Source organism: Physeter macrocephalus, chromosome 5 (genome assembly GCF_002837175.3).
Source record: "Physeter macrocephalus isolate SW-GA chromosome 5, ASM283717v5, whole genome shotgun sequence".
Taxonomy (NCBI): domain Eukaryota; kingdom Metazoa; phylum Chordata; class Mammalia; order Artiodactyla; family Physeteridae; genus Physeter; species Physeter macrocephalus.
The window spans coordinates 62,527,863-62,539,716 of NC_041218.1; the positions used below are offsets into that span (position 1 = coordinate 62,527,863).

Below are 11,854 nucleotides of genomic sequence, written 5' to 3' on the forward strand. Positions count from 1 at the left end.
TGGGACTGAAAAATCCTTTCGTATTACTGAAGAAACGCCAGTATTCTAGCTAATTTGAGAGAAGGATGTTCTGCTCGTAGAAAGATGCTATTGATATATCTCAGAAACACTTAAGACACTCTGCAGATGGAAATAGGGGGGAAATGTCTCCCTACCCCCCCCCCATTTGAAGTTCTCCTTTCTTAGCCTGATTTTTGACAACAATATCTTAATACCCGAAGTTATTTGGCCATCCTTGGAAGTGCAACTTACCCTCTCAAGGGACTTAAAAGTTGCCTAAGTCTGAGGAATGAGTCACTTTGCTCAATTTTGATGAGTAATCTCAGGTGTCATGGAACCCCATTCTGAAGAAAAAGAGGGGAGGGGGCGTCAGATCTGCAAACGGAAGAAGACAGGCCGCTGAGGATTGGATGGCGAGATCTCGATTTTTCCTATAATTGCGTCATTTCTAACCCAATTGGGTCCAGATGTTATGCGCACCGACGGATTGCCGTCTCGGAAACTCTCAATCAGAAGCAAGCGAAAGGTGAGGAGGCGGCTAATTAAATATTGAGCAGAAAGTCGCGTGGGGAGCGTGTCACGTGGGTCTCGAGGCTCGGCGAACCTGGGATAAATACCGCGCTGCAGCCAACAGGCAAAAGCGCGAGCTGCTGCGACAGAGAGTGCCGAGCGCCCAGCGAGCGCTCGGACCCGCCGAGGAACCCCAAGGGCTGGTCAGCCGCAGTAAGTGTCTGCGCCCTGCCGGGTGGGCTTTCTGCACCGCGCAGCGCTCCGAGGCGGCGTCTAGCAGGGCTGGATGGGCCGCTGCGGCGGGGGACAGCGGAGAGACAGCTGAGGGACAGCGGGGGGACTGCGGGGAGACGGCAGGGAGACGGCGGCGAGACGGGTATCCCAAGTGCCTTGTCCCTCTTTGTCTTCCACCCGCAGAGCCTCCTGGCTTGAAGGTGTGGATTGGTGGGTTGAGGGCTGGGGGAGCTAGGATCTAGGAAGAATAGGATTTGAGAAGCTTTAGGGCTTGATTCTCTTTCCTAAAGGGTACCGACAGGACTTTAGCCCTTAGGGGGTTTATCTTGTTTCAGTCGACCTTGAGTTCCGTTGTGGGATCGAAAATTCTGCTGCTTCAACTCTTGGATAGACACCCCCAATACATATATATTTTTTTCTCTCCTCTGCCTCTTCTCTCCACTCTTCCCAGAAATCCGACATGAAAATCCTCGTGGCCTTGGCAGTCTTTTTTCTCGTCTCCACTCAACTGTTTGCAGAAGAAATGGGAGCCAACGATGATCTGAATTATTGGTCTGACTGGTCCGACAGAGACCAGATCAAGGTGAGACCCGGTCCCAAGATGGCCCGCGCCGTTCTTCATGGGCTTAGGAGGTGTCACTTACCCCCCGCGATAGCATCCTAGTTATCCTAGCGGACACCGGGACCGCAACCAGAGGCGGTGGAGGCGCGCCGGGAGGGATGTAGAGGAACGCCATCCCCTGGGTCCCACACGAGATTTTGCATCCAAGAACCAAGTTTCCTCCCGAGGGCTGCATCGTCGGGTCTCGGGAACTCTCTGGAGGAATAATACCCTCCCAGGTGATCCCGGAATCCTCACAAGGCTGGAAACCTCACAAGGTTTCATCCCCTGGTAACGCGGATTTCGGAGACTCAGGTCCAGCTGCAAGGACCTGGAATTTGGAAATGCTGGGGCAGGGGCAGAGGAGTGCGCGCCCGACGCAGGGGCAAGTGGCGAGGCGCTGGGGGCTTGCAGGGTCGCAGGTGGGTAGGAGGCTAACTTCCTGCCATGACTTTTATTTTACGGACCTGGACACGTAGCCGCAAGTTTTCCTTTAGATTGCTCGCAGGCTATTCGCGCAAGGGAGTGCGCCCCGCCGGAACAGTGAAAGTCACGCACTGTTAGTCGCTTGTAAAGGGCTGTCACCTTCCCTACCCTCCCCCCGCCCCACACGCCCGTTCGCATTAAGGGCGGTGAAAAGTCACCAAAGCCCGAGCTAGAGATGAACAAAGTCCGGTAGCTGAGCGGCAGATGAGTGAGGTTCCCCGGGATGGGAGGAAAGAGGGGAAAGCGAGCAGGGCTTGGAGACGACGAGCCTCCAGCTAACTGGTTAGGGCTAGGCTTCGGGGAGGCGGCGGCGCCGGACACGAATTGGGCGGGGAGGGGTGGAGAGAGGCAACGCCCAGGTGTGGGGAGGTCCGGCCTCCTCTCGCCTCGGAGCTGGTTCCCCAAACCTGGCTTGGCCCTGTCCCCACCGCCAAGATTTGCCCCAGGCTGGAGCGCACCACCAGAATGACTCTAGTTTGCCGGTGCCTTGCACTGGTTGCCTACACGCCCCTGTCGGTGCGTCTGTCCTCTAGGAGGAGCTGCCCGAGCCCTTTGAGCATCTTCTGCAGAGAATCGCCCGCAGACCCAAGCCTCAGCAGTTCTTCGGATTAATGGGCAAACGGGATGCTGGTGAGATGGGCAGCCATCACCCTCTCTGTCTCTCTGGGCACCACCCCCCACACGCCACTCCCACCCCGGAATCCTAGCTCATGCTCAGAGCACGCAGTCTCTCTTGATCTATATGAGCAGAGATTTCCACCCTAAAACGGGTATATCTCCCGGAGCGCGACTCTGGTCCTCACCCCGCTAACACACACATGCCACGGAGGGAGGGAGAGATCGGTCCAAACCACCAAGAACAGGAACCAACCTTAAGCTAAGTGCTTCCTTGACTAAGGATCCAAACTGACAAAGAACAGGAAGGCACGGGGCCTCCAGGGGATATCAGAATGTTCTCAGTCCATGTGGAAAACTGACTTTAGACCACTGGGGTTAGATTAGATTTAGCTGCCAGTGTCTCATGATAGAAATATTTCCTTTTCTTGAATTCTCACACCATCAGTGGAACGTGTAAACAGTTAATGTCAATTTGTCTCTTGTCAGATTCCTCAATTGAAAAACAAGTGGCCCTGTTACAGGCTCTTTATGGTAAATATTTCTATAAATCTTTATTTTACTCTTGTGACTGCACATGTATGAAAATGGAGAATGTCTTTTGTGGGCTGAAATACAGATTCTTGGTTGACTATTGAATAAAGAGATGGGTTTGCTCTCTCTCTCTTGAGCATCAAAGCTGACCGGCCTTGAAGATGTATCTCTTATAAGAAAACAAGAGAGGTGGTACGGCCGGGCAGTTCAGGCCTCAGGAGTCTCACAGACCTGAGTTTGAATCTGTGGCCCACAGAATTCCCTTAAAAATATTCCTTTTGTTTAAAATATTTTGTTTTTATTATTAATAATTTGGATAGCATTTATGATTCTGCTATATTCCTCAGGATAGTACATGAATGGAAAATATTGCATTATTTTAAAAATCAATTTATTTTATAATTCTCTTTAAAAGATATAATGTCGCTCCTTTAAAACAAATCTATTGTTTGTTAATTTTATTTTTCTTTCTATAGGACATGACCAGCTCTCTCATAAAAGTAAGTTCCAAATTATTTTGACATTTATCATATACAAATGTAAATTAGATTGAATTCCACTTTACATAATAACTTATTTTCTGTTGTAATGTAGAACTTAATATTTTTAATTAACACAATTTAAGAATAGAGCAGACTCATATTACATCCAGAACATGAATGTTTAAAGCTCTGTTGTTTAAACATATCATACTTACCAAAAGGATGCATTATATTAAAAATCCTTTAACTCCCAGTTGAACTGTTGCTGAATTCCTGACCCATAGAAACTGAGATAATAAAAAAAGAAAGGAAGGAGAGGAAGGAAGGAAGGAAGGAAGGAAGGGAGGGAGGGAGGGAGGGAGGAATCCTTTAACTCCTGTAAATTGTTAGTTTTAGATAAGAATTTCAATCCTAGGGGTAAAAATCCATCACACATTCCTTTCCCCTCATCCCCACCCCACCACTTCCACTGAAAAAAACAAAAGCAAAAACAAAAATCCAAGCATTTTTAGGCATCTCCTAGTTCATTTTAGTATGCTGGATTCCATGATGATGTCATTTATTAGAGTAATTCAGCAGCCAATTAAGAGGATGGAGTGAATGTCTGAGTAGAGAATCCATACTAAAGGTAAAGATAGATAAAGTTGTAGAAAGTACCAGGGGTCCATCTTAATCACACTCACTTATCCCAAGGTCCACTCACTTACTCCAACTTGGATTTTGATTCACTGGAAGCAGAGTAGAGGCCACACTAAGATAGCAGCCGTGTTCTTAGCTAATATAGTATAAACCAAGAGACATCCTCCCACTAGAGTTAACATAATAATCCTTTCCAAAGGCTTCATCTTTGAAAGTAAATAAATCTTATTCATATTTACTTTCTTGGGAAAGTAAATTCCCTTGACTTTCAAGGGAATTATATATAGCAAAATTCCATGTAATGAAAATAAATGTACTTTATTAATGTCAAAACTAACGTGCTTTTTCCAAAATAAATATTTTTAAAATCCAATAAAATAGCAATAGTGAACTTTAGAAGTTTATAATCATCAGGTACAGGAATCTGATTTAACTAAGCTTCAGTTTCCTGAGAAATACAACATATTCAGTAATATGAGGAAATAAGCTTTGATGTTTCTGTCACACAAATGTGAAATTGACTCCCTAAACATCAAAGCTATCTCAAATAGCAATATTTAAAACATTGTATATAAACAGATAAAATAGAATATGAATAAAGTGTACTTGCTAATATTTAGATATAGATTGAGAAAAGTGCTTTCATTGTATTATTTTTATTTAGTGTCATTTATAAGACTTACTAGGAATCTTTATTTCTTCAGGCTCACCAAAACTTGAAATAATTATATATTTATTATATAGCCATATATTTGGAAGCTTGCTATTTTTGGTACTAGTTATAACAGTTTATTTCCTCAGAGATATACATATTAAAATACCCCTAAATGTATTTTTCCAGGGCATAAAACAGATTCCTTTGTTGGACTAATGGGCAAAAGAGCTTTAAATTCTGGTATGTATAAAACCATGACTGCAAATAAATAGTATCTTAAATCTACTTCCATTTTCTCTAAGGCATTCTTTTCAAAGTACTAAACAGGAATAATAAAATTAAAATGAGTATTTATGTTGGAAAAATCTAATTTCAATAAATAAATCCAAGAATGGATTTATAGATGATTGAGCTAATATCACCACAATATCAATCTATCCTTCTCAAACTCCCAGTGTCTGCCACATTTAATCATTAACTAACCTGAATCTTTGGGCTAGTCTAATACCCTTTCCCTTACATCTGTTCAATAAGCCACATTTAACCTTATTGAACTAAGGGGGATGGGGGAGGGGGGAGATAAGACCGATAATTTTACTTGTTACCAAGGTAATTGGAAAGTCTTATGAAAGGTTAAATCTGACAGTCTTCCAACACAAAAATAAATAAACGAAAACAAACAAATCCATTTTTACAAATCACTTGCTCTTTATGATATTATAGAAGCTCAAACTCTAAACCCCCTGATGAATGTTTAAGACTAGGAGAGTAACATAGTCTGTTCCAATGCCTTCAAAAAGGAACACAATCAAATTATCCTAGAGGATTATAATCAGTTCTGGCTATAAAACCCTTAAAGAGAAGGAGTGCCACAATTCTCCTCATAACCCAGTTTAAGTCTGAACAACTCTTTCACTTAATGTAAAGCCTGCATATTTCCTTTCTTTTCTTTAATTTCTATCTTCTATGTAAAGCCATATGCATATATCTGAAAACTCTAATTTCTTAACTCATTCATCACAGTATTTTTAAGGTTAAATAACCCCTGTATCATTTTCATAGAAACTGATATTTTGTTAAGCTCATTCAGGCCTTATAGTTCATAGTTTATTTGAAAGCTATTCAAATTCTCTTTATTTTACCTTCAGTGAAATTAGAATTAAAATACTAATCATGTAATTGATTAGAAAGTAATCATCACCTGTCTTATCCATTTAGAATATTTCTGGTTTCCTGAAAATCTGTAAGTAAGATATGCTGGTTTAATTAATCTGAAAAAGTCATGCAAAAATGAGGTATCCTAGTATTTTTTTTTTATTTCATTTTATTTTTGGCTGCATTGGGCCCTCATTGCTGCGCGCGGGCTTTCTCTAATTGCGGTGAGCAAGGGCTACTCTTCGTTGCGGTGCGCAGGCTTCTCATTGCGGTGGCTTTTCTTTTTGCGGAGCACAGGCTCTAGGTGCACGGGGCTTCAGTAGTTGTGGCTTGAGGGCTCTAGAGCACAGTCTCAGTAGTTTTGTCGACCCCTGGGCTTAGTTGCTCCGAGGCATGTGGTATCTTCGCGGAACAGGAATCGAACCCATGTCTCCTGTATTGGCAGGCGGATTCTTAACCACTGCGCCATCAGGGAAGTCCAACGTATCCTCTTATTTATATTGGTTCTCTAGCTTCCAGATTTAGACACTGCATTTGCATTTCTTCGTCAGTAATTTGGAGGCGTCTCAAGTTTAAATTTTAAAGAAGTTACCAGTGTACCTAATGAAAAACTAAAATTGTTTTATTAGTATGTATTATCTTCCAGCTTTTGGAAATGGAATATAAGTTTAAACCACACTGGCTTTATTTGTATCAGAAGTGTACACTAGCCCTTATATACCTGTGGTTTTCTTGATAATCACACCAGTCAACAACTTTCCATTTTCAGAATTGATAAAAGGTTTCAGAACATGCTTAACTTTACAAATTATATAGATATGTGCAATTTGAATAAATTAGATGCTATTAAATGTACTTAAAATAATATAATTATAGATAATATTAAATAGAATCACTGTATGAATCAGAATCAATTTATGACTAAATCTTTGCTCCTCCATTTTAGTTAAGAAAATATAAAAGGAAAAAATGGGCAAACATGTAATTTATACCCAATCGGGTACATTTTCATATAATCAGTTGAGGCAAGGTTATCATAGACACCTTCTACAGCCATGCGATCCTTACCCTGTTGTGGTCACAGACCCCTTTGACAATCTGAGTAATGTAGGAAGTGTCTTCCCAGAGAAACCCTTATCAGAAACCCTTATCAGCTCATACACACAAACATTTACATATGGTTTTAGAGGGTTCAAGGACCAGGTAAGAAACTCTGCTTCTAATCAAGAGAGCATTGTATTTCAGCTCAATCACTAATGTCTTTGGTTAGTTTACATTTGCATTCACTTCCCTTCTCTGAGGAACAAAATTATGTTACTGAAAGCTTGTCAGGAACTGAACTTGTGCTGATCATCCTCCTCCTCCTACAAACAAACCAGGGTCAGAAATGGACTGTTTCTTTCCTCCAGAATTGCCAAGATTGGGCCTCAGACTATTCCACCCCAGAAGTGTGTGCATGATTGACATAAAACATTCTCCTTATTGTTAACCTCACTTAAGGGAATCTTGTGCTAATGAGAACCTGCTCAGTGGTAAAAGGGGAAAGTGGTAACACTGGAGGCTCTACCTACCTACTCTTTCAACAACTCCTTCTCACTGAGAAAATGTTTAGAGTGGCATCTATGATTCCTACATGTCTTTCACAATTCTTTCTACTATTTCTATTTAAATTCAGCATTTTATACATGCATGCTGAATTTTTAAAAGCACAGTAGTTTGACTACAATGTAAATCTAAGTGTATAAAGTATTAGATAAAATGATGAAAATATATACTTAAGTATTTTGATCACAGCAATCTGATCCTTACCCTTTTGTGGCTGCAGACCCCTTTGAAATTATATTTACTAATATAATATAATATAATATAATGTAATTTGGTACTTTTTTCTGTCCATATAGTCAAAGTACTTAAGTTACTTGCTAGCTATATGTTAAATACCTTTGGAAGCAGTGATTAATCTTTCACAGGCCATTAGGGTGCTAGGAGGTAAGTTAAACTATGTTGTATTTAGATGGCTCAATTGCCCTACTTATAGACAATGAAATTGTTTTTAGTCTCAAGGACAATCTATCATTGGGAGGAAGCCACAAGATAGGAAGAGACCCTCACACCATTAGGTACCCCTATACCAGAAATCAGCAAACTTATTCTGTAAAGAGCCAGATAGTAAACACTTTAGACTATGTGAGCCATGCAGTCTCTGTAGCAACTACTCAGGTCTTCCATTTTAATGTTAAAGTAGGCATAGACAATACATAAATTAATGGGTGTGGCCGTGTTCCAATAAAACATTATTTACAAGAAAAGATGGTGGGCTGGATTTGGCCCATGACCTGTAGTTGGTTGACTCTGTCCTAGAATAAAACTCCCACATTTTGCTTTCATCCTCCTACTATTCCTGTTTACTTTAGGCATTGTCCTTTCTATAAATCACCATGGTGTCCACCACTGCTTGAGAAAGCTGTGGAGAATCAATGTTGCAGTATACTGTGCAAATACACTTTGGGGGCACCAAGTCTATGAGGATGACCAAAATAACCAAGAATTCTGTGGACAGATCACTTCCAATCAGGATAAAGACTGAGGCCCGATTGGAAGATGTGCAAATAAGACTCTTAGAAATACTTCAATGGAGTGAAAAAAGTAATTATGAATTTAAAATAAATTTCTGTATGCCTTGAACTCTGTTTAACTGTGTCAATGAATCTTCTTAACAAACCCTTTACCTTATCTTTGTTCTCAGCGGCTTATGAAAGGAGTGCAATGCAGAATTATGAAAGAAGACGTAAATAAACTACCTAACGTGTTATTCATTGAGCTTCATTTGTGTCAATGGCCAAGGCAAGATAAAATGAGACATGCGCTATGAGGAATAATTATTTATTTAATAATAATTGTTGTTTTGAGTTGAAAACTCAAAAAGTATTTATTTTTCATATTGTGCCAATATGTGTTGTAAAAGCGTGTTGTAATTCTAATATGACAACTCGCTCAGAAGTAGAAGTCAGTGGTAATTTCTCAACCAAGCACAGTATTCAATGAAGTTGTAAAAGCCTATCAGAGATATAGTCTCCAAAGAAAGAAACCATTTCTCTTTGTTGGCAGCAGTCACATCAGCTACTACTTAAGAAAGGAAACTCACAGATAGGCTGTGCTTCTCCATTTGTTTTCATGGTGAAAGTGTACTGAGACTTGGTACCAAACTGTGTTTGTATCCCTGCAGCATGTTTCATGTTTTGTGACTATATAGAGATGTTTTAAAAGTTTTAATGTGATTCTAAGGTCTTTATTTTATTGTACAATGTGTTGTGATAGTTTACATTTTAAATAAAAGAAAAAATATCTTGAGAATTGGGTCTTATTCTTTCATTAACATTTATGTCAAACAGCAACCTTTCTTTTAGCAGATGAAATATGTTCCAAGCTGTTTTTGGCTGCTAAATACTGAAACAGAAAACTACTAAATCTCTCTTTCTTAAGGAAAATGACCAAAATGTAATCCCAGTTTCTCTCACACACACACTTTTGGCACAGGATCATTCATGGAGAAAACAATTACATTCTGGTCCCCAAAACAGTTTAGGCTCAATTCTGTTTATATGTGCTTATGATTCCCTTTTACAAACAGGATAATCTATTTTAAAGATGCATTTCACTGGTTATTTCCTTGTTGTGTATAACATCAGCACACTACCATTTCAGCCCGTTTAAAGCCCAGGAATAAATGCAGCAGTGTTTTGAGTCTCACTAGAATCAAGACACCAAACCAAACTCTCACAAAGGTCACTGGAGGATGATACAGAAAGATAGGGAGCTGATAATATGGCATCACCCCCCTAACAAAGATAAGAGCCTCTTTCTTGCATATCTAAGTATCTTTGTTCTCAGCGGCTTATGAAAGGAGTGCAATGCAGAATTATGAAAGAAGACGTAAATAAACTACCTAACGTGTTATTCATTGAGCTTCATTTGTGTCAATGGCCAAGGCAAGATAAAATGAGACATGCGCTATGAGGAATAATTATTTATTTAATAATAATTGTTGTTTTGAGTTGAAAACTCAAAAAGTATTTATTTTTCATATTGTGCCAATATGTGTTGTAAAAGCGTGTTGTAATTCTAATATGACAACTCGCTCAGAAGTAGAAGTCAGTGGTAATTTCTCAACCAAGCACAGTATTCAATGAAGTTGTAAAAGCCTATCAGAGATATAGTCTCCAAAGAAAGAAACCATTTCTCTTTGTTGGCAGCAGTCACATCAGCTACTACTTAAGAAAGGAAACTCACAGATAGGCTGTGCTTCTCCATTTGTTTTCATGGTGAAAGTGTACTGAGACTTGGTACCAAACTGTGTTTGTATCCCTGCAGCATGTTTCATGTTTTGTGACTATATAGAGATGTTTTAAAAGTTTTAATGTGATTCTAAGGTCTTTATTTTATTGTACAATGTGTTGTGATAGTTTACATTTTAAATAAAAGAAAAAATATCTTGAGAATTGGGTCTTATTCTTTCATTAACATTTATGTCAAACAGCAACCTTTCTTTTAGCAGATGAAATATGTTCCAAGCTGTTTTTGGCTGCTAAATACTGAAACAGAAAACTACTAAATCTCTCTTTCTTAAGGAAAATGACCAAAATGTAATCCCAGTTTCTCTCACACACACACTTTTGGCACAGGATCATTCATGGAGAAAACAATTACATTCTGGTCCCCAAAACAGTTTAGGCTCAATTCTGTTTATATGTGCTTATGATTCCCTTTTACAAACAGGATAATCTATTTTAAAGATGCATTTCACTGGTTATTTCCTTGTTGTGTATAACATCAGCACACTACCATTTCAGCCCGTTTAAAGCCCAGGAATAAATGCAGCAGTGTTTTGAGTCTCACTAGAATCAAGACACCAAACCAAACTCTCACAAAGGTCACTGGAGGATGATACAGAAAGATAGGGAGCTGATAATATGGCATCACCCCCATAACAAAGATAAGAGCCTCTTTCTTGCATATCTAAGAACTGCCTGTGAATTGCTAGTGCCCTTAACACTCCAGCAGAAGCATATGTATCAGAAATATAGGGCAATCAGAGGGAAGCTCTTGTGTATTCATTTAAGGGGAAGCATTGCTAAGTGTCCTTGGAATCATTTTCTGATTGCATAAGAGAGTGTGAAATATTGACAAGTGGTAAAACAACTCAGGACAAGCATTGCTCAGTGAAATAAGACTCTGTGAGTTTATTCTGGATTGGTGACTGTTGTTGATCAACGTTAAACCCACAATTGTAACATAGAATCATCATAATAACAATAACTTCATAATATATATTTAATCACTCATTGAAGGAAGTATTATTATTATCATCATTTTACAATTGAGGATATGAAGCTCAAGGAAATGTTGGGGTCGGAGATTATAATATGAGAGGAGTCAGGATTAGAAAAGAATTATTAGGCAGAAATAACAATGAGATTGATGAAGCAAACTGGCATAGTGACACAACTGAATACTATGATGTCACTTAAAATGGCATTATGGTGTGTTTAGTGACATGAAACAACATATATGGTATGTCGTTAGGCACAAAGCAGTATTTCTGCATTGTATGTACATATATTTTTCTGCATAGATGTTTTAACAGGAAGGAACCATGTAATGGATAAGAGTGCAGGGTTCAGAGTCAAACTACTCCATCACTTAATGGCTGTGTGATGATGGGCAAGTCCCTTAACTTCTTTCTGCCTTGTTTTCATCATCAGTAAAACTGGACTAATGATGCTGTCCACTACTATCATACACCACTCTACGCAGTGGACAGTAGCCACACAGAGCTTAGGTGAGGGTCGTGGGACATGATGCGTGTCAAGCTTTGAGCACCATCTCCAACACACAGCGAGCATTCTGTGAATGTTACCTGATGCCATTGTTAGCTACTCTCCA

At 39.8% G+C, this 11,854-nt stretch overlaps 1 protein-coding gene across 3 annotated transcripts; it reads left to right on the forward strand.

The window, feature by feature from the left end:
- Nucleotides 1–462: 462 nt before the first annotated feature.
- On the forward strand, nt 463–10,405 carry TAC1 (tachykinin precursor 1). Of its 3 annotated transcripts, none has more exons than XM_007122280.2 (7): nt 466–723; nt 1,196–1,327; nt 2,365–2,461; nt 2,936–2,980; nt 3,457–3,480; nt 4,943–4,996; nt 9,803–10,405. In XM_007122280.2, the coding sequence occupies exons 2-7, from the start codon at nt 1,205–1,207 to the stop codon at nt 9,850–9,852; spliced, it is 393 nt and encodes a 130-aa protein (XP_007122342.1). In that variant the 5' UTR covers nt 466–723; nt 1,196–1,204; the 3' UTR covers nt 9,853–10,405. The 3 variants fall into 3 exon arrangements, with proteins under 3 accessions (XP_028345275.1, XP_007122342.1, XP_023986338.1); XM_024130570.2 differs by lacking the exon at nt 9,803–10,405 and adding an exon at nt 8,658–9,033 and having other exon boundaries at nt 671–723; XM_028489474.1 differs by lacking the exons at nt 4,943–4,996; nt 9,803–10,405 and adding an exon at nt 8,658–9,260 and having other exon boundaries at nt 463–723.
- Nucleotides 10,406–11,854: the final 1,449 nt, after the last annotated feature.